Source organism: Rhinopithecus bieti, unplaced genomic scaffold (genome assembly GCF_001698545.2).
Source record: "Rhinopithecus bieti isolate Rb0 unplaced genomic scaffold, ASM169854v2 scaffold_29378, whole genome shotgun sequence".
Classification (NCBI taxonomy): Eukaryota; Metazoa; Chordata; class Mammalia; order Primates; family Cercopithecidae; genus Rhinopithecus; species Rhinopithecus bieti.
In genome coordinates this window covers 873,241-900,199 of record NW_016813019.1, presented here as the reverse complement: position 1 = coordinate 900,199, position 26,959 = coordinate 873,241, and the positions used below count along the sequence as shown (strand labels likewise).

Genomic DNA, 26,959 nt, shown 5'->3' with positions numbered 1-26,959 from the left:
CATTTCAGCTAAAATGGAGAATCATGAGTTCCATGTAGCCTACCAGAAAGCCTAGCTTCGTTCGGTGCTGCTACCAAGATCTTTCTTGCCAGGCTGTAAGTATTGTTTAATATCAGTATATTTCTACCCACTTTTGTACACTCCCGTGGTATTAGGGTGTGGTTAGGGTTTTTTTCTTATTTTCATTGTTTTGGTCGGAGGAGGTTTTAAACTAATGCTTGACCTATATATAGATTTTTGACATCCCCTGGTACATAGAAATCCGTATCTTTCTCCTCTACACACCTTTTTCCCCCAATTCATTGTGATCTTAGGTGTTTATGTGAGTTCACACTAGGCTCATTGGTTTATATCATTTGTTTAATGGTTATCACATGTACATGTCAATGCTAGTTTGACTCTCAATGGTTCAACCTTACAATGGGAATGTTCTTCCTTGTTCTCTATCATTGGTCCTTTTTGGAGGGGAAGGGATGAAAGGGGCTCCTGAATCATCACTGCTTGAAACAAAAGCAAGATGGCTGGGGCAATGACAGTTTCATTTACATGGACAGGTTTCTGTAACCTTCAGTTACATACCAAAGGGCATTGTGTGAAGAAATGGGGATCAAATGAGGACCCTTTACTTGGAGTGCTGCAAGGCAAAGGTGCACTTTTTGTAAGTTGCATACAGCAAGAGGATAGAGCGCAGCATCTGTTTACACATAGTCACTGTCATCTGAATCTGAGGCTCCTTCAGTCCAATGGGCCACTGGTGCTCCCTGCTAATGATTTTGCAAAAGGCTGACTTGTCTGAAACTCTGAAAGTCCCGGTCCATTTTGGTGGCTGAGCTGTGATAACCCTGCCAAAGACAGAATCTACTCCACTGAGGCGGATGGGCTGGGGCTTCCTGACCAGTCCTTTGTTGTTCATTGTTCGCAACTCTGATGTGTGACAGGGTAACTTGGGACTCACTCCAGATTCCAGGAATGGGCTGTCTAGGACTAGAGTGACCTCTTGAAAGCACAGCTGCACTTCAAGGTCAGATGGTGTGTGTGGGAAGCAGGGAGAGGCCCTGAAGGGGTGCTTGGAGGAAGGTATAGGTGTCGTGTGCCGCAGCCATTGGAAGCTCTCGTCCAGTGGGGTCCATGGTGACCAGAGCTGGTATCCTGCCATTGACAGTCCTAAAGGAGGGAAATCAGAGCATGGAATTTCCGTGACATGCTTTTCATGACGGTATGGATTTTCAAATTCCCATCTCTGTCTCACTATTGACGTAAACTTATACTATATTTCCCATGAATAGATTCCAACAGGTGTTAGGATATTAGTAATTCTTTTCTTTCTTTTTTTTTTCTTTTTTGAGACAGTCTCGCTCTGTCACTCAGGCTGGAGTGCAGTGGAGCAATCTTGGCTCACTGTATTTTTAGTAGTGACAGAGTTTTGCCATGTTGGCCAGGCTGGTCTCCAACTCCTGACCTCAGGTGATCTACCTGCCTCGGCCTCCCAAAGTGCTGGGATTACAGGCGTGACTCACTGCGCCCAGCGTGGGTATTAGTAATTCTAATAAAGGGAAGTAGGGAATGATTACAAATAGTGATCTGGCAACTGCTATGTGTACTAAAACTTTATATTACACTTTTTCACAAGCCTTTGGAAGTAGGTCTTAACCCATTTTATAGATGAGGAAATGATTTGTCTGAAATGAAATGAATATAGGTCCACTGTTAGGACCTATGCTATGTTGTTAGCTGCTAATGACAGAATCTATATGTTCTGAGGTGACAGAAGCTGCTGAGAATTCATGATGAGACCTTATTGAGGTTAGAAGAAGCTCAGAAAAGTCATGTCTTAAAAATATTTATGGGCCGGGCGCGGTGGCTCGAGCTTGTAAATCCCAGCACTTTGGAAGCTTGAGACGGCGACACGAGTCAGGAGATCGAGCTCCTGGCTAACACATTTGAAACCCCGTCTCTATAAAAATGTAAAAACTATCCGGGCGTAGTGGGGGGTGCTGTAGTCCCAGCTACTCGGAGGCTTGAGGCAGGAGAATTGGTGTGAACCCGGGAGGCGGAGCTTGCAGTGAGCTGAATCCTGGCCACTGTGCTCCAGCCTTGGGCGACCAGCAAGACTCCGTTCTCAAAAAAAAAAAGGAAAAAAAAAAAAAAAAAAATTTATGGCTGGGACACAGGTCATGGCTACATCCCAGCACTTTGGAAGGGCTGAGGCAGGCGGATCACTTGAGATCAGAGTTCCAGACTACTGGCAACCATGGTGAAACCTTGTCTCTCCTAAAAAATACAACATTAGCTGGGGCGTGGTTGGCATACGGCCTGTAGTCCCAGCTACGTGGGGATGCTGAGGGCGTGAAATCGCTTCTAACCCAGGAGGCAGAGGTTGCAGTGAGTCAAGTATTGCACCACTGCACTCCAGCCTGGGCGAAAGCAAGGACTCTGTCTCAAAAAAAAAAAAAAAAAAATTGTTGCGGTTCCGCAATGTATGATACTCTGTACTAGCAGCTTCAACATCATTTGGAAATTGTAGTAAGCACATTTTTGGGGCCCCACCCTCAGACCACAAAACAAACTCCAAGTGGGGCAGCAATCTGCATTTATACAAGCCCTCTTGAGTTGTCTATTTTGAGGAATCTTATATTGTATTCCTTTCAAACAAACTCTAACTTTCACTATTCGTTACTGAGATCATCTCCTGGCCCCCAAAGGCCTCTGTATTTTCTCTGCACATGGGAGGTAACTTGCAGACCCCTGGTTATTATATCCACCTCAGAGGGAGCTACCACCAGCCTGGGGAGGAGAAAACATTTCCAAAGTCCAGTCAAAAAATTGTTTAAATGATTGTGTTTTTCTAGGCGTGGGTGTGTTTTTTAATTTGTTTTTTGTTTTTGTTTGTTTTCCATCTGTGGAAGACCTACTGGTTCCATGACCTTATTTCTTTTTCCTTTGAAGATAAAAAGGGCTGTGAGGTATATTGCTACTAAAATTATGCAAGTAAAGTTAGAATTTTCCATCATTCTCCTTCAAGCATTGCCAGTATACAAGAAGGTTTACTGGAATTCAGAAGCTAATTCTTTTTTTAGCATGTACCTATTTGCTAGTGGGCATAGTGGGTCCCTTTTCTTTCTAGCCAAGTGTATTCCCTGCCCCTTCTTCTCCCACGAAGAAGCAGCAGATTCCCATCCTATCCAGTAACTTGCCCAGGGGAAATACTGTGAAAATTTTGACATCTTCACCACCGTTTGTGAGATAGAAAATGTTGATTTTTAAAAAAAGAACTGTTGGCCGGGCGTGGTGGCTCCAAGCCTGTAATCCCAGCACTTTTGGAGAGGCCGAGACGGGCGGATCACGAGGTCAGGAGGATCGAGTCCATCCTGGCTAACACAGTGAAACCCCGTCTCTATAAAAAATACAAAAAACTAGCCAGGCGAGGTCTGGTGCGGGCGCTGTTAGTCCCGCTACTCGGGAGGCTGAGGCAGGAGAATGGGTGTAAACCGGGAGGCGGATCTTGGCAGTGAGCCGAAAGATCCGGCACTGCACTCCAGCCTGGGCTGACAGAGCGAGCTCCGTCTCAAAAAAAATAAAATAAAATAAAAAAATAAATAAAATAAATAAAAAAAGAACTGTTGCCAGGCACAGTGGCTCACCCTGTAATCCCAGATTTGGGAGGCCGAGGTGGGTGGATCACTTGAGGATCAGGAGTTCAAGACCAGCCTGGCCAACAGGGTGAAACCCCGTCTCTACTATTAAAAATCACAAAATTAGCCAGGTGTGGTGGTGGGCGCCTGTAATCCCGTGGTACTCCATGAGGCTGAGGCAGGAGAATCACTTCAGTGAGCCGGGATCAAGCCATTGAACTCCAGCTTGGGGTGACAGAGGGAGACTCCATCTCATTAAAAATAAAAAAAAAGGTTGGTGACATTTCAGGACAGAAGACCTGCCCCCTGGACAATGGGTTAATATGGGGGATTTGTTGATTTTTCTCCAACTAGTATGTTTTCTCATGATCTATGTAAGGGCTCTTTGCAAAGTACTAAGTGTTCAAATATCTGGGCTGCCTTAGAATGAGAAAGGGGGACACCCAAGGGCAGTTATCATTCCAAACACCCTGTGAAAGGCTTCTGGTGCTTGATATCTTGCCTTCAGAGCACTATCCAAGAGAGGGGACTACCGTGGTACACACCACAGCAAGGGTGGGGCAGGAGAGTATGAATGCTGCCAAGATATTTTTTAATCCCATAATGTGGGATTTTAAAAAGTATTTAATCTCAGGATCCTTTTCTTTTTCTTTTTGACATTGGATCTGGCTCTGTTGCCCAGGCCTGAAGGCAGTGGCGCAATTGGGCTCACTGCAGCTCCGCCTCCCAGGTTCCCGCCATTCTCCTGCCTCAGCTCCCGAGTAGCTGGGACTACAGGGCCGCACCACGCCCGGCTAATTTTTTTGTGTTTTAGTAGAGACGGGGTTCTCACCGTATTAGTCAGAATGGTCTCGGGCCGGGCGGGTGGCTCCCAAGCCTGTGAATCCCAGCACTTTGGGGCCAAGACGGGCGTGGATCACGAAGTCAGGAGATCGAGACCATCCTGGCTTAACTGGGTGAAGACCCCGTCTCTACTAAAAAATACAACAAAAACTAGCCGGTTGTGAGGTGGCGGCGCGCCTGTAGTCCCAGCTACTCCGGAGGTGAGGCAGGAGAATGGCGGTAAACCTGGGGACGGAGGCTTGCAGTGAGCTGAGATCGGCCACTGCACTCAGCCCGGGGCGGGACGAGCGAGACTCGTCTCAAAAAAAAAAAAAAAAAAAAAAATAAAAAAAATGGTCTCAATCTCCTGACCTCGTGATCCACCCGCCTCAGCCATCCAAAGTGCTGGGATTACAGGCGTGAGCCACCAGACTCTGCCCCCAGGATCGTTTTCTTGCCACATCGTCTAAGAGGAAATAGAGGTAGAAGTAAAAGGCTTTGTCAAATGTCCAGCTTAAGTCAGGGCGCCGTGGCTCAGGCCTGCAATCACAGCACTTTCGGAGGCCAAGGCGGGCCAATCACTTGAGGTCAGGAGTCAGCCTAAATATTCGGCAGAACCAACATGGGATGAGAGGGCTTCTAAACCTAGGTCCCTGCACCACTTCGCACAAAGTTTAAAGATGGTTCATCCCATCCCCACCGCCCAGAAGTCACTGTCAACCACTCCAGAAGGGCTTGAACCTACGAAGTCTGCTCAAGCTGCTCAGTAGCTCCCAGATAGGGAACACCTGGTTCTCTTGGTCAAAAAGGTTTCCCCTTCACACCCCACTTCCCGTTTCAAGGATTTCCCCACCTGGGAAACGGGGCGTTAGCGCCAAAATGCAGCTGAGGTCATGAACTGTAAACGGAGATGCGGAGGGTCTGGAGCTGCCAAGAGTGGAGAGGTTCCCACTCCAAGCCGGAAGAAAAGGCTTGGGCCTCCTGGGTCTCTATCCGGGGACAGGGACCAGAAGGTTCTGGCTGAGGAGGACGATGCGGTGGGAACCCGGGCCCCGTCCCACCATCCGGGCCCAGGGCTCACCTGCTGAACCCTGAGGGTCTCACGCTCCAAAGTGGCGGCCCCTGTTCGTGGCGCCTGGCAACCACCTTTGTGACCCAGGACTGCGGGGCAGCCCAAGCCGCGGAGGGGATGGGGCCTCGAGGCGCCCTGCTGGGAGGCGTAAGGGCCGCACTCCCCGCCCCCACCTCATTGGAATGCCTTGTCCAGGACTCGGCCTTCAGGAGGGCTGGTTCCAATCCTGTCCCCTCCATTGTCTTTCTCCCTACCGTGCCACACCTGTGTACCTTTGATCAAGTCACAGAGGACAGGCGACCCCTCCTTAATGGCCGTGGTCAGGGGCCTGCATAAAAGTCCCAGGACCTGTAGTTAGTGTTAAAAGTTAGTCCCAACTCATCACACTGTGCTCAGTGGGTGCTCAGGCTTGCTCAGTGTTGCTCTATTTGAATGATCCCAGTGCAAAGAAATAGAATAAATATTCACCTGTCAAGAGAAAGAGGAAACACACGTCCTTCCTTGATTTCCTGACAGAAAACCTTTCTCAGCCTTCTGTTAAACCTGAGAGTACCTGTAATCCCAGCTATCTGGGTGGCTGAGACGGTAGACTGCCTGAGCCCAGGAGTTCAAGACCAGTCTGGGCAACATAGTGAGATGCCCTGCTCAAAAAGAAAACAAAAAAATCTCAAGAGTAAATTTGTCTCATTCTTATAATGCAGAGATACATTTTTGCCATATTAGTGAAGGAGTGATTTGACAACTTTGTGATCATCACTTAAAATAATGGCCCTGGATGGCTGAGGGAAGGGAGGAGTCTACCCAGCTGATGTCTGTATTCCCAGTACCTGGTTATTGCCGTGCCTGGCAGTGTGCAGTATTTGTGGGGGGAAGTAACTAATGGCCTACTTGACCTTCCCTTGTACACCCAGAATTGCCCTTGCATTTTACACACTATAGAACACACACCACAAATAAGACTTGTCACCTTTGGTCTGGTTCTTTGGGTAAAGCTGATAGAGAGAGACTGAGGGCCTGAGAATAGGGTCAGGCAAGATCCTGATTTAGAAGACACACACCCACTGTCTGTGCATGTGCACCTTGTGGAAGAAGAGGTAAGTGGAGAAGAGTGTGGAGGGCGTGTCAGAACATGAAGAGAGGGGCACAGAATAGTGAGACTTGGAAGAAACACAAATGATTTTGAATTACAAAACTTTTTTCCCCAGTTAGTTCATTTTTATTTCCATCTATTTTTTTTTTTTTAATGGAGTCTCACTGTGTCGCCCAGGTTGGAGTGCAGTGGCTCGATCTAAGGTCACTGCAAACTTCACCTCCCGGGTTCAAGCGATTCTCCTGTCTCAGCCTCCCGAGTAGCTGGGATTACAGGTGCCCGCAACCAGGCCCAGCTGATTTTTGTATTTTTAGTAGAGATGGGGTTTCACCATGTTGGCCAGGCAGGTCTCGAACTCCTAACCTCATGATCTGCCCGCCTCGGCCTCCCAAAGTGCTGGGATTACAGACGTGGGCTACCACACCCGGCTTTATTTCCCTCTTGAATAAAAAAGACATCTTTATTTTAAAAGAAAACAGTCGTTTTTATTTAGGTTTTAATTGCACAGTGGTTTTTTTGTTGTTATTGTTTTGTTTTTTAAATGAAAGTCCTCAATGCAAAATTGTATGTTTAAAAATTACTGGATAGATAGGGCTTCATACTGTTAAGAATTTGTATGGGCTGGGTGCAGTGGCTCACACCTGTAATCCTAATACTTTGGGAGGCTGTGGCGGGCAGATCACCTGAGGTCATGCGTTCAAGACCAGCCTGGCCAACATGGTGAAATCCTATCTCTACTAAAAATACAAAAATTAGCCAGGCATGCTGGTGGACGCCTGTAATCCCAGCTACTCGGGAGGCCGAGGCAGGAAAATCGCTTGAACCCAGGAGGCAGAGGCTGCAGTGAACCGAGATCGTGCCGTTGCACTCCAGCCTGGGCGACAGAGTGATACTCTGTCTCAAAAAAAAGAAAGAATTTGTACAACAGTCTTCTGTGCAGTCTGCCCAGCTCTAAGGGATGTGTTCTCAGAAGTGCCATTCACCATCACCTCTAAGTCTGATAGTATGCTCCATATGGAAAACCAGAATGTGATCTGTATCATCCAGTGCTCAACATTCTGGTTGCACTGTTCAGGGATTCTCATGACAATAGCCACATTTACTCTGCCAAAAGCTGATTCAATGCTTTCAAAGCAGGCAGCAACACTGCTATGGTGCACAAACTGTATCCACCCTTAGATGTCTCAGCACATGTTCCATTTATTATGGCAGTAATATGGTGTCACAAAGTGTTAGTAGGAATTTGAAATACTGACTTAACAGGCCTAGCTGTGCCAATGATGGTCCAAGTGCATATGACTGCAAAGGAGGCTCAAATGACCAGGCTTAATGTAAGTGCTATATTTCTTCAAGCTTTGATTCCACATTGATTCTTATACCTGAAGTCATCAATGAGATCCCCAAGTTCCGTGAAGTGTATGGCCAACTCAAAGTGAAGACAGGGGCTGGCATGGTGGCTCATGCCTGTAATCCCAGCACTTTGGGAGCCTAAGGCAGGCGGATCACTTGAGGTCAGGAATTTGAGACTAGCCTGGTCAACATGGCAAAACCCTGTCTCTACCAAAAAATACAAAAATTAGCCGGGCATGGTGACTCATGCCTGTAATCCAAGCTATTCAGGAGGCTGAGGCAGGCAAACTGCTTGAACCCAGGAAGCAGAAGTTGCAGTGAGCTGAAATCGCACCACTGCACTCCAGCCTGGGCAACAGAATGAGACTCTGTCTCAAAAAAAAAAAAAAAAAAGTGAGGACAGGGACCTGGTTTCCCTATGTTAACTGTAGCACTCCTTGTTGCACCAACAACATTCCCAAAGCTGGCCTCTGCAGCCCTGTGTCACTCATCAGAAACAATTCCTACAATGAAGAACTATCATACTAGCAAACCCATAACTGGAGGACTCTCTGACAGCAAGCTCTGTAAAGCATTTAGGAAAAGGCTCCTGAGGTCCACAGGAACCATCTTCACTCAAGAACAGCATCATATCCTTGAGTCATTTGGAATTACACGGGAGATTCTGGAACAGGTGTATAGGAAGTCAAGCAAAAGGACAAGACTTGAGTCTGACTTGTCCATGGAAAATGATCATTAAAAAAAATTGTTGGATATAGTTTTCTGCCATCTGCATAATAAGAAAATATAAACTGATCCTGAGTGCATGCTTTATGAAGAGCTAGGCATTGTGCTTAGTGTTTTATTTATACTTTGTCACATAATCCTCCAACAATTCTAATTCATCAATGTTATTATCCTTGAATTACACATAAAGACACCAAAGCTCAGAGAGGTGAAATGACTCCTGGATGGTAGATTTAAGATTTCAGACCATGATGCAATACCTTTATTTTTTATTTTATTTTTTTGAGATGGAGTTTCACCCTTGTCACCCAGGCTGGAGTTCAATGGTGCAATCTCGGCTCACTGCACCCTCCGCCTCCCAGGTTCAAGCAATTCTCTTGCCTCAGCCTCCCTAACAGCTGGGATTACAGGCGCCTGCCACTACCCTCGGCCATTTTTTTTTTTTTTTTTTTTTTTTTTTTTTAGAGACAGGGTTTCACCGTGTTAGCCAGGATGGTCTCGATCTCCTGACCTCGTGATCCACCCACCTCGGCCTCCCAAAGTGCTGGGATTACAGGCGTGAGCCACCGCGCCCAGCCCTGATTTTTGATTTTCAGATGAGAAACTTCTTCCTGGCTTCCTTCCACAGGGTTTGTGAGGGTCCAGTGAGGTAATAGCTATAAAAGCATATTTAGGCCGGGCGCGGTGGCTCAAGCCTGTAATCCCAGCACTTTGGGAGGCTGAGGCGGGTGGATCACGAGGTCAGGAGATCGAGACCATCCTGGCTAACACAGTGAAACCCCGTCTCTACTAAAAAAATACAAAAAACCAGCCGGGCGAGGTGGCAGGTGCCTGTAGTCCCAGCTACTTGGGAGGCTGAGGCAGGAGAATGGCGTGAACCCGGGAGGCGGAGGTTGCAGTGAGCTGAGATCCGGCCACTGCACTCCCGCCTGGGCGACAGAGCGAGACTCTGTCTCAACAACAACAAAACAACAAAAGCATATTTATAGGTTATAAAATCCTCTACTGGGATAAATAACTGTTACTAATGGTTTCGTCCCAATTAATGCTAATACTAGTAGTAATCTGCCTCTTCAGCCACTTTTTTTTTTGAGACAGGGTTTCACTCTGTAATCTAAGCTGAATGCAAGAGTGCAGTCACTGCTCACTACAGCCTTGACCTCCCTGGGCTCAGGTGATGCTCCCACTTCAGCCTCCCAGTAGCTGGGATTACAGGCACATGCCACCATGCCTGACTAATTTTTCTATTTTTTTAGAGACAGGGTTTCACTGTATTGGCCAGGCTGGTCTCAAACTCCTGGCCTCAAGCAATACACCCGCCTCAGGGTCCCAAAGTGCTAGGATTAACAGATGTGAGCCGCCAGACCCAGCCACTCAGCCACGTTTTTTCTTTTCTTTTTTTTTTTTTTTGAGAACGGAGTCTCACTCTGTCGCCCAGGCTGGAGTGAGTGGCGGAGAATCTTCATGCTCACTGTCAAAGTCTTTCTCGCCTCTGTTTGGTTCACACCATTCTCCTGCCTTCAAGCCTCCCGAGTAGCTGGGACTACAGAGTGGCCCGCACCTCGCCACGGCTAGTTTTTTTGTATTTTTTTAGTAGAGCTGGGGTTTCACGTGTTAGCCAGGATGGTCTCGATATCCTGACCTCATGATCCGCCCGTCTCGGCCTCCCAAAGAGCTGGATTACAGGCTTGAGCCACCGCGGCCCGGACTTATTTTTAATAAAAGCATTTACTGGCCGGTTCCACGGTGGCTCACGCCTGTACCCCAACACTTTGGGAGGCTGTGAGCAGGGGGAGATCCATCTGAGGTCAGGAGTTTGAGGGACTAGCCTGACACAACATGCGTGGAAACCCCGCTCTTACTTTAAAAAAAAAAAAAAATATTATATATAATATATACACACACCACACACACACACACACCACACACACATATGTGTATATATACATATATACACACACACATATATCATACACACACACACACACACACAGAATCAGCCGTGTGTGTTGGATATTACACCTGTAGTCCAGCTACCTGAGAAGCTTGAGGCAGGAGAATTGCTTGAACCTGGAGGCAGCCGTTGCAGTGAGCCGAGATCCGCCACTGCACTCCAGCAGAGCAACAGGCTAGATTCATGTCTCAATAATAAAGGAGCATTTACTGCATGCCAGATGTAAGTATTCCCTAAAACGAGAATAAAATGTTCAATATCCACTCCTTAGCAAAGGCAGATACTGACTTTTTTGTAGATCCCTTCGTCTCAAGCAGACCATTTTTCCATAGTTGCAATTAAAGAAAAATGTGGGCCGGGCCGGTGGCTCATGTCTGTAATCCCAGCACTTTGGGAGGGCCGAGGGGGCAAGATCATTGAGATTAGGAGGTTCGAGACCAGCCTGGCCAACCATGGTGAAAACCCGTCTCTACTAAAAAATACCAAAAAATAGCTGGGGGTGGTGCAGGCGCCTGTAATCCCAGCTCTTGGGGGGCTGAGGCAGAGAGGAATCACTTGAACCCAGGAGGGCAGAGGTCACAGTGAGCCAAGATCATGCCAATTGCGCTCCCAGCCTGGGCATTGGACAGAGAAACTCCGTCTCAAAAAAAAAAAAAAAAAAAAACAAAAGAAAAGGAAGGAAGGGAGGCAGGGAGGGAGGATATTTTGTTTTCCCCTTAATTTATTGTATTTGTTCATATTGCTTGTGTTCATAATTAAGCATTTAATGACTGCATAATAGGCTGGGACGTGGGTGGCTCATGCCTATTTTAATCCCAGCACTTTGGGAGCCGAGGTGGGCGATCACTTGAGGTTAGGAGTTCCAGCCACCTGGCCAACATGGTGAAACCCCCTCTCTACAAAAAAACAAAAAATTAGGCCAGGCAGTGGATGATCTGAACCTGTAGTCCCAACTACACTGGAGCTGAGGCTGGAGATAGCTTGAGCCCGGAGTTTGAGGCTGCAGCTGAGCCATGCTCCATGCCATTGCATTCAGCTGGACAATAGTAAGACCTTGTGTCAGGCCAGGCGCGGGGCTCACGCCTGTAATCCCAGCACTTGGAGAGGGCGCGAGCGGCGGATTGGTCTGAGGTCAGGGAGTTCGAGACAGTCTGCCAGGATGGAGAAACAGGGCTACTACTAAAAATACAAAAAATTAGTCGGGCGTGGTGGTGTGTTGGCCTTGTAATTCCAGCTACTTGGGCACCTGAGGCAGAGAATCGCTTAACCCGGGGAGGCGGAGGTTGCAGTGGGCCGAATCACGCCACTCCAGCCTGCGACAGAGCAAGATCCTTCTCAAAAAAACAAAAAAACAAAAAACAAAACTTTGTCACAAAAGCCACAAATTTCCTTTACTGAAAGGGGGGATTGTTTCCAGTTTGCAGTGTGCCACCTATTTTATGACCATGTCATTTTTTTAACCGTCTAAAAAAAAAAAAAAGACTTGTATTTTAGTGTGATTTTTTTTTTTTTTTTTTTTTTTTGAGATGGAGCCTCGCTCTGTCCCCGGGCTGGAGTGCAGTGGCGCGATCTCCGGCTCACTGGCAAGCTCCGCCCTCGCGGGTTCCGCCATTCTCCTGCCTCAGCCTCCTGATAGCTGGGGACAACAGGCCCGCCCCGCGCCCGACTAATTTTTTGTATTTTTAGTAGAGACAGGGTTTCCACTGTGGTCTCGATCTCCTGACCTAGGTGACCGCCCGCCTCGGCCTCCCAAAGTGGCTGGGATTACTGGCGTGAGCCACCGCGCCCAGATTATTTAGTGTGGTGTGATTTAATCGACTGTGCCCATCTTACTGCGGACACTGAGCCTGGAGCAGTTGAGGGAGACGGCAAGACCCCCCCCACGAGCCCGTTTAACACCATAACGCGCGTGCACTACAACCTCGCCTCAGGAGTCGAGGCTTCTGTTTTCTACAGCGTGGGAGTAGAGAGCAAAAGCCGGAGAGGACGTTACATTGCACAGGCGTATCACAGTGCCCGAGAATTCGTGGGCGCTCCAGAGGATGGGTGTGGGCTGGTGGCGCAGGCGCGCTAGAGGCCTGTAGGGTCGGGGCGTCTGCGCAGTCGCTTTTCCTCAGGCGGCCGCCATGGCGGGACAGGAGGATCCGGTGCAGCGAGAGATTCACCAGGACTGGGCTAACCGGGAGTACATTGAGATAATCACCAGCAGCATCAAGAAAATCGCGGACTTTCTCAACTCGTTCGGTCAGCGGGCCAGCAAGGGGAGGCGGGGAGGAGGGAGGCCGCGAGGCGTTTGGGCTGGGGCTCCGGGGAGATGCTTTGAGAGGACTACCGGAGCCTTCGGCTGTTGCGGGTTTTCACTTCCTCCTTCAGGTCCCACCTTCTCCCTCCTGCCCTGACCCTCAGGCTCCGCTGGACAGTCTCTGTAGGGTTATCCTGCCCTACGCTGAGCTCGTGGCTTCCTGCCATCCCCCTGGACCCATTCTACAAGTCCTTTTCCCAGATTCGTCAGGCAGCCCCATCCTCGCTCCGTGGTTCTCCTAAGTGGTCTCCCTGCCTCCTTTGTACTCTACATCCATTCCATTTCCCACTTTGCACTCAAAGTGAGCATCCGGGACCGTGTCACTGCTCTGTTTGAAGATTGTTGACGGCTCCCCATCTTCAGGATCTGCTCGAAACCCTCTAGCGTCATGCCTTTTAGTTGGACCCGTTGTCAGCCACTCCCGTCTTGTCCATTTCTTCCTGTCTCCTGTGTGTGCTGCGGTGAGAGTGGTTGGAGATGAGGTCAGAGGGATGCCAGGATCTTGTAGGATCTTGGAAGTCCTCTCTGTATTGCTAGTATATAGCTTGTGGTAGGTGTTCTGTCTACTTCTAGCCCGTTCCTCAGAGCTAATACAGGTCGGGTGCCTTCAGCAGAAGGACATCTTTACCAGAGTCTTTCCTAGGCATGGCCTGCTCGTGACAGCCTTAAATTCTTGTGAACAGCAAGCAAAGTAATCAAGACTCCTACCTCTTCTTCTCCAAGTGTTTAAGAGAACTTGGCACTGGTTAGACTTTCTTGTGTAATTACAGGATATAGGGATGCATCTAGTGAACTTTTCATTTTTTTTTTTTTTTTTTTTTGAGACGGAGTCTCGCTCTGACGCCCAGGCTGGAGTGCAGTGGCCGGATCTCAGCTCACTACAAGCTCCGCCTCCCGGGTTTACGCCATTCTCCTGCCTCAACCTCCCGAGTAGCTGGGACTACAGGCGCCCGCCACCTCGCCCGGCTAGTTTTGTATTTTAGTAGAGACGAGGTTTCACCGTGTTAGCCAGGATGGTCTCGATCTCCTGACCTTGTGATCCGCCTGTCTCGGCCTCCCAAAGTGCTGGGATTAAAGGCTTGAGCCACTGCGCCCAGCCTGAACTTTTCTTCAACTAGTGTACTTTGGAAAGATTTTTAAATGAATTATTCTCTAGCTAAAGGAATGATGGCCTTAGGAGTGTAAAGGTGACAGAGCAAGAGATTGTCAGAAAGCATCAGCGAGAGATACTAGAGCTCCATATGAGACCCTCTCTTAAGGCATAGTGGGAGACACAGAAAAAGAACCACTTCCTACATTCAAAGAAGTTCTAATCTTGAAGATGAAATAATGACAACTTCAGAACAAAGAAGAGCATCATTTTTGTATTGAAGTATTTTCAGACAGGGTGTATAGGACTATAATCATGGCTGGGTTCAATGGCTCATATCTGTAATCCCAGCACTTTGGGAGGCCAAGTTGGGAGAATTGCTTGAGCCCAGGAGTTCAAGACCAGCCTGGACAACATGGCCAGATCCTATCTCTACAAAACAACAACAACAACAAAAAATTAGTTGGGCATGGTCATGCATACCTGTTGTCCCAGCTACTTGGGAGGCCGAGACAGGAGGATCACTTGAGCCCTGGAGGCAGTGAGCCATGTTCATGCCACTGCACTCCAGCCTAGGCAACAGAGTAAGACGCTGTCTCAAAAAAATAATAATAATAATAATCCTGAGTTGGATTCTAGTAATGTAATTTCATTTCTGAGAACAGAATTGTACCAGTAAACTTTTAATTCATTATGTTTATCTTTGACATAGTCTTGGTATATCATACCCATTAAATTTATAGTGAATGAGTCTTGGGACTGACTGAAAATTGAAAAGCTTAAGCTTAGGATTTGCAAAGGAGAAATGTCTCTTTTCTTGCTTGATAGGCAAGGAGATATCAGCTCAGAGATTATGTGTGATTTGTAAAAGTCACATTTTATGATCAGATGGAGAGTAAAGACTTTTTATTTGGGCTTTCCAACAAATTCTTTTTTTTTTTTTTTTGAGACAGGGTCTCACCCTAGTCCAGGCTGGAGTGCAGTGGCATGATCACAGCTCACTGCAACCTCGTCTTCCTGGACTCAAGCTATTCTCGTGCCTCTGCCTCCTGAGTAGCTGGGTTTACAGGTGTGCACCACCACGCCTGGCTGATTTTGTGCTTTTAAAGTAGAGACAGGTTTTGGCCATCTTTCCCAGGCTAGTCTCAAACTCCTGAGCTCAAGTGATCCACCCACCCCAGCCTCCCAAAGTGCTGGGATTACAGTCGTGAGCCACTGTGCCCTGCCCCCAATAAATTCTAAACTAAGGAATTAGACATACAGAAGTCCAGTCTTTTGGAGCCAAAATAAATGACTTCCCTTAGCTTAGATCATTATCCTCTCTTAAAGTGATGTTAATGGCCAAATGTTTGGAGTAATTGCTAGATGGTTTTTAAATTAGAAAGTGAATTTAGAGAAAATAACAATTAAATACAACTAAGTAAGAAGAGAATTATAATGCAGGATTAATAGTCAAAGGAATTTGACTTAGTAGTTAGTTGTACCTGAGGCAGGTTCTTAAAGATTGGCATGGTGGCTCATGCCTGTAATCGCAGCACTTTGGGAGGCTGAGGCAGGCGGATCACCTGAGGTCGAGTTTGAGATCAGCCTGGCTAACATGGTGAAACCCTGTCTCTATTAAAAATACAAAATTAGCTGGGTGTGGTGGTGCACACCTGTAATCCCAGCTACTCAGGAGGCTGAGGCAGGAGAATCGCTTGAACTGGGGAGGTGGAGGTTGCAGTGAGCAGGGATCGTGCCACTGCACTACAGCTTGAGCGAAAGATTAAGACTCCATCTCCAAAAAAAAAAAGAAAGATTGACAATATCACAATGCAAGAGTTTAGAGAAAGACCCCACAAGCTGCAAAACTGGATAAATTTTAAGGATAGACTTGAGTATGTTTTCTTGGTATTGGATGATTTAGGATGACTGTGTATGGGATGTTTTTTTCCCATCCTAAGCCATTAGGAGGCTTGTACAATTGTCCCTTGAACAATACATGTTTGAAGTGCAGGGATCCATTTACAGGTAGTTTTTTTTTGAGACAGATTTTCACTCTGTCACCTAGGCTGAAGTGCAGTGGCATGATCTCGACTCACTGCAACCTCCACCTCCTAGGTTCAAGTGATTTTCTTGCTTTAGCCTCCCGAATAGCTGGGACTACGGGTGTGTGTCACCATGCCCGGTTAATATTTGTATTTTTAGTAGGATTCGCCATGTTGGCCATGCTGCTCTTGAACTCTTGGCCTCAAGTGACCCACCTCTGTTCAACCTCCCAGAGTGCTGGGATTATAGGCATGAGCCACTGTGCCTGGCCATAGGTGGATTTATTGTGATAAAAGTTATACAGTATGCCTGCCTCTCCTGCCTCACCTTCCACCTCTGCCACCCATGAGGTAGCGAAACAACCTCTCTTCTTCCTCCTCTTCCTCAACCTAACTTAGCAGGAAGACAATGAGGATGAAGACCATTATGATGATCCACTTCCATTTAATGAATAGTAAATATATTTCCTTTTCCTAGTGTGTTTTTTTGGTTGTTGTTTGTTTGTTTTTTGAGACGGAATCTCACTCTGTCGCCCAGGATGGAGTGCAGTGGCGTGATCTCGGCTCACTGCAAGCTCTGCCTCCCAGGTCATGCCNTGCAGTGGCCGGATCTCAGCTCACTGCAAGCTCCGCCTCCCGGGTTCACGCCATTCTCCTGCCTCAGCCTCCCGAGTAGCTGGGACTACAGGCGCCCGCCACCTCGCCCGGCTAGTTTTTTGTACTTTTTAGTAGAGACGGGGTTTCACTGTGTTAGCCAGGATGGTCTCGATCTCCTGACCTCGTGATCCGCCCGCCTCGGCCTCCCAAAGTGCTGGGATTACAGGCATGAGCCACCGCGCCCGGCCAATTTTTTTGTATTTTTTAGTAGAGATGGGATTTTACCATGCTAGCCAGGATGATCTCGATCTCCTGACCTTGTGATCCGCCCGCCTAGGCCTCCCAAAGTGCTGGGATTACAGGCGTGAGCCACTGCACCCAGCCTCCTCATGTTTTTTTTAATAACATAGTCTTTTCTCTAGTTTACTTTATTGTAATACACTATGTCATATATGTGACTTCCAAAATATGTGTTAATCAACTGCTCCTGTTATCAGTAAGGTTTCCAGTCAACAGTAGGCTATTAGTTTAGTTCTGGGGAGACAAAAATTATATGCAGATTTTCTTTTTCTTATGTATTTAAAATAGAGATGAGGTCTCACTGTGTTGCCCAGGCTGTTCTCAAACTCCTAAGTTCAAGTGATCCTCCTGTCTCAGCCTCCCAAAGCACTAGGATTACACATGTGAGCCACTGTGCCAGCCTGTGCAGATTTTCAACTGCACAGAGGGTTGATGTTCTTAACCCCTGAGTTGTTCAGGGGTTAACTCTAACATGTTTATGATGATACGGTTTGGTGGTGTAAAGATTCAATAAGAATTTACTGCAGTGGCTCACGCCTGTAATCCCAGCACTTTGGGAGGCTGAGGTGGGCAGATCATGAGGTCAGGAGTTCGAGACCAGCCTGCCCAACGTGGTGAAACCCTGTCTCTACTAAAAATACAAAAATTAGCTGGGTATGGTGGAGTGCACCTGTAATCCCAGCTACTCAGGAGACTGAGGCAGGAGCAATCCCTTGAACCCTGGAGGCGAAGGTTGCAGTGATGAGCCAAGATCGTGCCACTGTACTCCAGCCTGTGACAGAGTGAGACACTGTCTCAAAGAAAATAATTTACTTTGAGGGAGCATCTGAAGTTCTTCACATATGTTAGCAATTCTGTAGTCCTTACCCTGACCACAGAGAATCTGCATGGGCCATGTATTTTGGAGAGAGAATTGTTTTTCTAAGATAGTAAATGACTTTCTGAAAAGCATTTACCCTGTGATTCCAGCTGGTGAGAGTAGAGTCACAGTCTCCCACGTGAACTTGAGGACGTACAAATCATAATGTAGCAATAACATCCTAACACTAGGCCTGTTCTGTACTTTGGAATTGGTGAAGCTTCTAAAAACAGATGGTTAGAGATTATCGCTTTTTATTCTTATACTATTTTTTTTCTGGTTCTAAAGGTAATATATGCAGAGAAGTATAAAGAAAAAATAGAGAATGTGGCTTTTAAAAAAATCTTAGTTTTGTACTAAGCCAACAAATACAGCATGCCTGGTGTGTGTCAGATGCTGTGAGAAAGGAATAAATATGAATAAATGGATATGATACCCACTCCTAAGATTTTCAGAATTTTGCTGGAAAAGTAAGTCTTAACTACAAAAACATTCCAAAAGAAAGGCAGTATTGTTTTGTTTTTTTTTTGAGACGGAGTCTCGCTCTGTTGCCCAGGCTGGAATGCAGTGGTGCAGTCTCGGCTCACTGCAACTTCTGCCTCCCGGCTTCAAGTGATTCTTCTGCCTCAGCCTCCTGAGTACCTGGGACTACAGGCATGCGCCACCATGCCTGGCTAATTCTTTTTCTTTTTCTTTTTTCTTTTCTTTTCTTTCTTTTTTTTTTTTTAAGATGGAGTCTTGCCGTGTTGCCCAGGCTTGAGTACAGTGGTGCAATCTTGACTCACTGCAACCTCTGCCTCCTGAGTTCAAGCCATTCTTCTGCCTCAGCCTCCCAAGTAGCTGGGATTACAGGTGCACGCCACCATGCCCAGCTACTTTTTGTATTATTAGTAGAGATGGGGTTTCGCCATGTTAGCCAGGCTGGTCTCAAACTCCTGACCTCAAGTGATCCGCCCACCTCGGCCTCCCAAAGTGCTGGGATTACAGGTGTGAACCACCATGCCCGGCCTGACAGTATTGATTTTTGTAATGCTAAAGTTATATGCAGTAAGTTCAGAGAAGGAGCTGTCTGATAAAAGCATTTGTTCCCTAACAAGAACTGGTATTTTCAATTAAAGGCTGGTGATAATGTACACATACTTGTGCTCTGGTCTCAGATTTATCCAGCTGCTGAATGCTTTCTTGGTGTTTTTTATTTGAACCAGCGTGTACTTATTAGGATTTGAAATATGACCAGAGTTTCTGGAGTTGAACATTTTCTGTTTCTCAACAGTGTTTATCCATGTAGGCCAGTAGCATAGTATTGTTCCTGAATTCTAATTCATTACCAGATTGACAGCTAGAACAGAATAGCCACCCAGGAAGGAACCTTCCCTGTCTTACCTCCCCCAATAAAGTTGGTATGTCTTTCTTCATGGGAAATGACAGGTTGTCAGAGATAATATTCATGCTCTTACTCAGTGCATACATAATGTGCCTTTAGACTTCCAAAAACCAGACTGAAAAAAGGCTTGGTCCTGTGGGGCAGTTCTGACAGAAAGTGGCAGTGCATCCAGGAAAGGGGGGATGCTGAAGTGATCATACTTAAGCTAGACCTGGGAATTCAAGGAAGCAGCACAAGCATAAAAAGAATGAAGAATGTCCAGAAATGGCAAATCCATAGAGACAAAGATTAGTATTTCCCAGGGACTGAGGGGTGGCAGAATGAGGAGTGATAGGACCAAGAGGTATAAGGTATCTTTTGGGGATGATGAAAATATTCTAAAAGTAGATTATAATGATTGCACAACTCTGTAAATATACTAAAAACCATTGAATTGTATACTTTAAGCAGGTAAAAGAATGGAAAGTGGCAGATGGAGACCTGGGGTATAAATTATAGCCCTGGAGGCACAGAAAGATGGTAGCAGTGTGCATTGGGACAGTGTGATGGGAAAGAATACCATACTGGGCAGTCAAGAACGGGGTTCTAAACTCAGCCCTGCTGTTATTTTGTCCCATTAGTGACCCAACATGGGCCCTCAGCTTACCTAGGACTCAGTTTTCCCACTTGTGAGGTGAGTAGAGTTACACTAGAGTCAATCTTTTGTTCCACTAACATACCAGAATGCATCCTTTTTTTTTTCAGTCAACATCTGTGTACCAGGCATGATACTGAGGTTACAAGAGGCAATACGTACTTCTTTCCATTAACTTGTTCAAATGGTGAAACAGACATGTAAATAAATTGTAAATTATAAGTACATAGATATCATTTGGCTTTGTGACATGAACATTTTCCCATTTCATTAAATACTCCTCAAACTTGTAACTTTTTTTTTTTTTTTTTTTTTTGGACAGAGTTTAGCTCTTGTTGTCCAGGCTGGAGTGCAATGGTGCAATCTCAGGTCACTGCCTCAGGTGATCCACCCACCTTGGCCTCCCAAAGTGCTGGGATTACAGAGGTGAGCCACTGCACCTGGCGACTTTTTTTTTTTTTGAGACGGAGTCTTTCTCTGTTTCCCAGGCTGGAGTGCAGTGACGTGATCTCGGTTTACTGCAACCTCCACCTCCCAGGTTCACGCCATTCTCCTGCCTCAGCCTCCCAAGTAGCTGAGACTACAGGCTCCCGCGACCACGCCCGGCTAATTTTTTGTATTTTTGGTAGAGGTGGGGTTTCACCAAAATTCACCGTGTTCGCCAGGATGGTCTCGATCTCCTGACCTCGTGATCCTCCAGTCTCAGCCTCCCAAAGTGCTGGGATTACAGGCGTGAGCCACCGCGCCCAGCCTTTTTTTTTTTTTGAGACAGAGTCTCACTCTGTTGCCCAGGCTGGAGTGCAGTGGTGCAATCTCAACTCACTGCAACCTCTGCCTCCTGGGTNTTGGACAGAGTTTAGCTCTTGTTGTCCAGGCTGGAGTGCAATGGTGCAATCTCAGGTCACTGCCTCAGGTGATCCACCCACCTTGGCCTCCCAAAGTGCTGGGATTACAGAGGTGAGCCACTGCACCTGGCCACTTTTTTTTTTTTTGAGACGGAGTCTTGCTCTGTTGCCCAGGCTGGAGTGCAGTGACGTGATCTCGGTTTACTGCAACCTCCACCTCCCAGGTTCACGCCATTCTCCTGCCTCAGCCTCCCAAGTAGCTGAGACTACAGGCTCCCGCGACCACGCCCGGCTAATTTTTTGTATTTTGGTAGAGGTGGGGTTTCACCAAAATTCACCGTGTTCGCCAGGATGGTCTCGATCTCCTGACCTCGTGATCCTCCAGTCTCAGCCTCCCAAAGTGCTGGGATTACAGGCGTGAGCCACCGCGCCCAGCCTTTTTTTTTTTTTGAGACAGAGTCTCACTCTGTTGCCCAGGCTGGAGTGCAGTGGTGCAATCTCAACTCACTGCAACCTCTGCCTCCTGGGTTCAAGCCATTCTCCTGCCTCAGCCTCCTGAGTAGCTGGGATTACAGGCGTGCGCCACCATGCCCAGCTAATTTTGTATTTTTAGTAGAGACAGGGTTTCTTTTTTCTTTGTATTTTTGGTAGAGATGGGGTTTCTCCATGTTGGTCAGGCTTGTCTTGAACTCTGACCTCAAGTGATCCGCCCACCTCGGCCTCCCAAAGTGCTGGGATTACAGGCGTGAGCCACCGCGCCCAGCCATTATAACTCTTAATGCCTATTTTAACAGTCTCACTGATACACTATAGCAAACCATCCCAATCATGGGCATTTGGTTTTGTTGCTTTTTCACCATCTTAAATAATAGTGATGCACATTCTTATTTGTAAAATCTTTTTCCAAAGGGGGAAGTGATAACCAAAGACCAAGTACACGAATAACTTACAAATTAGAACTTAAGAGGCTGGCACGGTGCCTCACGCCTGTAATCCTAGGACTTTAAGAGCCCAAGGCAGGAGGATTGCTTGAGTTCAGGAGTTTGAGATCAGCCTGGGCAACAAAGTGAGACCCCTATCTCTACCAAAAAAAAAAAAAGAAAACAATTAGTCGGGCACAGTGGCATCCACCTACTGAGTAGTAATTCTAGCTACTTGGGAGGCTGAGGTGAAAGGATCACTTGAATCTAGGAGTTGGAGGGCACAGTAAGCTATGATTGCGCCACTGAACTCTAGCCTGGGTGACAGAGCAAGACCATGTCTCTTTAAAAAAAAAAAAAAAAAAAAAAGATATTCATCCGTAAATGTTTAGGTAAATACAGAAGAGGAGAATTATGATGTCCATCTGGCAAGACCTCTCAGAGATAGAATTTGAACTTAGCGGCCGGGCGCGGTGGCTCAAGCCTGTAATCCCAGCACTTTGGGAGGCCGAGACGGGCAGATCACGAGGTCAGGAGATCGAGACCATCCTGGCTAACACGGTGAAACCCCATCTCTACTAAAAATACAAAAACTAGCCGGGCGAGGTGGCGGGCGCCTGTAGTCCCAGCTACTCGGGAGGCTGAGGCAGGAGAATGGCGTAAACCCGGGAGGCGGAGCTTGCAGTGAGCTGAGATCTGGCCACTGCACTCCAGTCCGGGCGACAGAGCAAGACTCCGTCTCAAAAAAAAAAAAAAAAAAAAAAGAATTTGAACTTAGCCTTGGGGGAGACAGACAGGCAAGATGAGTAAGATTTGGACATAATAAGATGAAAGTTGAGGCAAGATTAGGGTGTAGGAAGATTTGTCAAAATGGATGCTGAAGCGCTTTTGCAAAACAGCCAGGGAATAGATGAAAAGGCAGCTTGTTAGCTAAGTGTTAAATCATGGCGTGGGAGAGTCTCAGCGAATGTTTCAGACTTAAAAACTGTAGGTTATTGAGAGATGACTGAACAACAATGTTGGAGGAGAGAGTAGAAGATAATGACCATGCTAAGATACCTTTTCTCTCATATATTGAGAATAGTTGGAAAAGGAATAGTTCCTGTTACAGAAGTTTGCAGAGAAAAAGATGTTTTAAATTAAATCTGGTTTCATTTTGAATGAGATGGTAAAAGAAGATTGGAAAAGCTGGAGGAAGAAAAAGAATTTTGGCTGTTTTCACAGATGGAATGTGGGCTTTATAGGGTATTTGGTGTTCTCCAGGTTTTCTCTAGTTCTGAAAGGCCTTTTGCCTCTAGGAGGAACAGTAGTGACATGGCTTTAATGAGCTCAGAACTCTCACACCTTCCCTCTCCATAATTTCTGCTGCTTTCTTGGCCTCTACTTTTTTTTTTTTTTGAGATGGAGTCTCACTCTGTCACCCAGGCTGCAGTGCAGTGGCGCAATCCTGGCTCACTGCAACCTCCGCCTCCCAGGTTCAAGTGATTCTCCTGCCTCAGCCTCCCAAGTAGCTGGGACTAGAGGCACTCGCCACCACGCCTAGCTAAGTTTGTACTTTTAGTAGAGATGGGGTTTCACCATGTTAGCCAGGCTGGTCTTAAACTCCTGACCTCAGATGATCTGCCCACCTTGGCTTCCCTAAAGTGCTGGAATTACAGGCATGAGCCACTGCACCTGGCCTCATTTCTTTCCTATTGAGATTATTTTCTTATTCTTGTCCCCTCTTTTGAAAGTCTTAGGCCATTAGTAAACGGCTGTACAGCCTTGGTGTATTCATTTGCTATTCCTGGCATAACAAATTACCACACAGGCTGGGCAGAGTGGCTCACACTTGTAATCTCAGCACTTTGGGAGGCCAAGGTGGGCGGATCACGAGGTCAAGAGATTGAGACCATCCTGGCCAACGTGGTGAAACCCCGTCTCTACTAAAAATACAAAAAAAAATTAGCTGGGCATGGTGGCGCACACCTGTAGTCCCAGCTACTTGGGAGACTGAGGCAGGAGAATTACTTGAACCTGGGAGGCAGAGGTTGCAGTGAGCTGAGATCACGCCACTGTACTCCAGCCTGGCAACAGTGAGACTCCGTCTCAGAAACAAACAAAAAACCAAAAAAACAAATTACCACACATTTTATGGCTTAAACCACATAAATTTATTATTTACCATGTGTAGGTCATAAATTGAACACTGGTAACTGGGCTAACAATCTTCACACCTTGGCCTTCTGAAGTATTAGGATTACAGGCATGAGTCACTGCTCCTGGCCTGAGCTCCCATCAGGGTTTCAGCAGGACTGCCTTCCTTTCTGGAGGCTCAAGGAGAGGGTCTAGTTCCTCGAATATTGGGTTGTTGGCAGAACTCAGTTTCTCGTGGTTGTAGAACTGAGATCTCTGTTTTGTTGCTGGCTGTCAGCTGAGAGTTGTTCCCAGCTTCTAAAGGTCACTTACATCCCTTGGCTCATGACTCCCTTCTTCCACTTTCAAAGCCAACAATGGCAGATTGCATCCCCTTCACACATCGAATCTCTTTTTCTTCTTCCATTTCATCTCTGACCCCCCTTCCTCTGCCTTTCTCACCTACATTTGTGGACTTATGATTAGATTGGGGCCAAGTGGACAATCAAGACAAACTCGAGGCTCTCCAGGTTCTTAACCTTAATCATACCTGCAAAGCCCTGTTTCCTCACGTATAATCCATATTCACAGGATCCAGGGATTAGAGAAAGGACTTTTTTTTTTTTTTTTTTTTTAAGTTTTGCTCTTTCACCCAGACTGGAGTGAAGTGGCGAGATCTTGGCTCACCGCAACATTTGACCCCCGGTTCAAGCAATTCTCCTGCCTCAGCCTCTCGAGTAGCTGGGATTACAGGCATGTGCCATCATGCCCAGCTAATTTTTGTATTTTTAATAAGAGACAGAGTTTCACGATGTTGGCCAGGCTGGTCCTGAATTCTTGACCTCAGGTGATCCACCTGTCTAGTCCTCCCAAAGTACTAGGATTACAGGCATGAGCCACCACGCCCTGCGGGAAAGGACATTTTTGTGGGGCCATTATTCTCTACTTGCAATACTTGATAGAAAATTCAGCAGATCCACTCTAAGGAACTGTGCTAAGATACTTCTCACTGTATCCATTTCCATTTGTATTCTGTGTATTATTCCTCTTTTTCAGTGTAGGAGTTGTGTGTGTCTGTGTGTGTGTGTTTGAAGTGACATTAACTCTGAACACCAGTCTCTTTTTCTCAGATATGTCTTGTCGTTCAAGACTTGCAACACTAAACGAGAAATTGACAGCCCTTGAACGGAGAATAGAGTACATTGAAGCACGGGTGAGTTTGATGGGCCAGGGCATTCCAAGAGAGAATGCGCATTTCCACTTATTACTGAAAAAAACCTGAAAGCAGAAACAGTCTTAGGAAACTTAAGCACTGGCCGGACATGGTGGCTCACGCCTGTAATCCCAGCATTTTGGGAGGCCAAGGTGGCAGATCACCTGAGGTCAGGAGTTCAAGACCAGCCTGGCCAACATGGTGAAACCCCATCTCTACTAAAATACAAAAATTAGCCAGGCATGGTGGCTCACACCTGTAGTCCCAGCTACTTGGGAGGCTGAGGCAGGAGAATCACTTGAAACTGGGAGGTGGAGGTTGCAGTGAGCCAAGATCGCACCACTGCATTCCAGCCTAGGTGGCAGAGTGAGACTCCGTCTCAAAAAAAGAAAAGAAAAGTTAAGCAGATTGCCTGGATTTGAACCAGGTTTCTGTGACTTCACAGCTATCTTCTTTTCTACTATTTCTCACTGCCTAGAATCTAAAGTAAGATTTTTTTTTAGACCCCTCTAATCTTTTTGAATTTATCTAAATGTCAATTTTCCTTTCCTTTCACAGGTGACAAAAGGTGAGACACTCACCTAGAACAGTGACGTGCTGCTGCTGGGAAGTTGCTTTACACAACACAGGCCACATGGGAAAGGCCCCAGCAGCCTTCAGCTCCTTCCTTTCTCCTTAAAGAGCAACAGGGCTTATTCTTGTTTTTCTTTTTTCAAAAGTGTGGCCTTTGGGCTCTGCCATCTGGGGTGTGGTGTGTTATGTGGGGAGAAGTCCAGAGGAACTGTTGGAAACGACATTAGGCATTTTACCTTTTCAGTAACATTTTATAGATCTACTTGTCAATGTATTTGAGACATTCACAGCCAAAACCCTGGGACTCTTTGTGAAGGTCCTCCCCGCCTCTATCTTTCTTTCTCTCTCTCTCAAACTTTCCTTAAAGTTCTCATTGCCTTTGCACTGCTTCTGTGAACAGTCTTTATCTCCTCCCCACCTTTGGTGGGAAGTGGGGGGCAGTCCTGGCCAAGACACTCATGCCCTGGCAATGTGGCTGCCAGAGAATGTTGTTGCAGACCCACCAGTTTCTTGTTGATTTGGGGAGGTCAAGGCCAGGTCCCCATTTGGCTTGAAGGGACATTTTTAGACTTTTCTTTCTGTCACTTGGGAGTGTCTGTGCCTCTCATATTTCCCTAATAAACTCAACTTTTTATCTGACTGCTGTGATTATGGTGGGGAGAGGAGCTGGAGGTGGACTCACTTATTGCACAGAAATGTAATATATGGCATTATTATTCTAACATAAAACTTTCAGATGCAGCTGTTTGATTCAAAGCCTAGGTGGCTTACCAGCCCAAGTCCCCATGTTTGGACTCTGAGCTGACTAGCTCATCCTGGGAATCATTTGGTCATTCAGCACATTTACCAAGTATTTACTGTGTAGGCATGTTAAACTCCAATAAAAGATACAGCATTGAATCAGACATGATGCTTACAGTCTGTTGAAATACCAGCGTTCACACAATTTAGCCACAATCCAAGGCAGATTATTAGTTTTATAAAGGCAGAAGCTAAATGTCTACTTCTTTGAAAAACAGATAGCCGGGTGTGGTGGCTCACGCCTGTAATACCAGCACTTTGGGAGGTCGAGGTGGGTAGAGATCATGAGGTCGGGAGATCGGGACCATCCTGGCTAACACAGTGAAACCCTGTCTCTACTAAAAATACAAAAAATTAGCTGGGCGTGGTGGCGGGCGCCTATACTTCCAGCTACTCGGGAGACTGAGGCAGGAGAATCGCTTGAAACCGGGAGGCACAGGTTGCAATGAGCCGAGATGGCGCCACTGCACTCCAGCCTGGTGACAGAGCAAGACTCCGTCTCAAAAAAAGAAAAACAGATAGTTTAAACTTTTCATTTTGGTATCCAAAGCTTACTATAAACTTGTACCAACCTACTCCTAAAGGCTTATCCACTATATAGAATCTATTTTAGTCACACAGAAGTCATTATGCTCTGTATACACTGATTTCCC

General features: G+C 46.6%; 2 protein-coding genes across 3 annotated transcripts; one reads left to right on the top strand and one right to left on the bottom strand.

Annotated features, from left to right (window-relative positions):
* Window positions 1-342: 342 nt before the first annotated feature.
* FANCD2OS (FANCD2 opposite strand) lies at window positions 343-5,701 on the bottom strand. 2 transcript variants are annotated; one of them, XM_017847460.1, is made up of 2 exons: window positions 5,536-5,701; window positions 343-1,164 (listed from the first exon to the last, which is right to left on the bottom strand). In XM_017847460.1, exon 2 carries the CDS (start codon window positions 1,154-1,156, stop codon window positions 623-625), a length of 534 nt encoding a protein of 177 aa, XP_017702949.1. In that variant the 5' UTR covers window positions 1,157-1,164; window positions 5,536-5,701; the 3' UTR covers window positions 343-622. The 2 variants fall into 2 exon arrangements, with proteins under 2 accessions (XP_017702949.1, XP_017702948.1); XM_017847459.1 differs by having other exon boundaries at window positions 5,308-5,547.
* A 6,972-nt stretch (window positions 5,702-12,673) lies between these two features.
* On the top strand, window positions 12,674-26,410 carry BRK1 (BRICK1 subunit of SCAR/WAVE actin nucleating complex). Its single transcript, XM_017847511.1, has 3 exons — window positions 12,674-12,890; window positions 24,850-24,932; window positions 25,491-26,410. The coding sequence occupies exons 1-3, from the start codon at window positions 12,773-12,775 to the stop codon at window positions 25,515-25,517; spliced, it is 228 nt and encodes a 75-aa protein (XP_017703000.1). The 5' UTR covers window positions 12,674-12,772; the 3' UTR covers window positions 25,518-26,410.
* The last annotated feature ends 549 nt before the right edge of the window (window positions 26,411-26,959 follow it).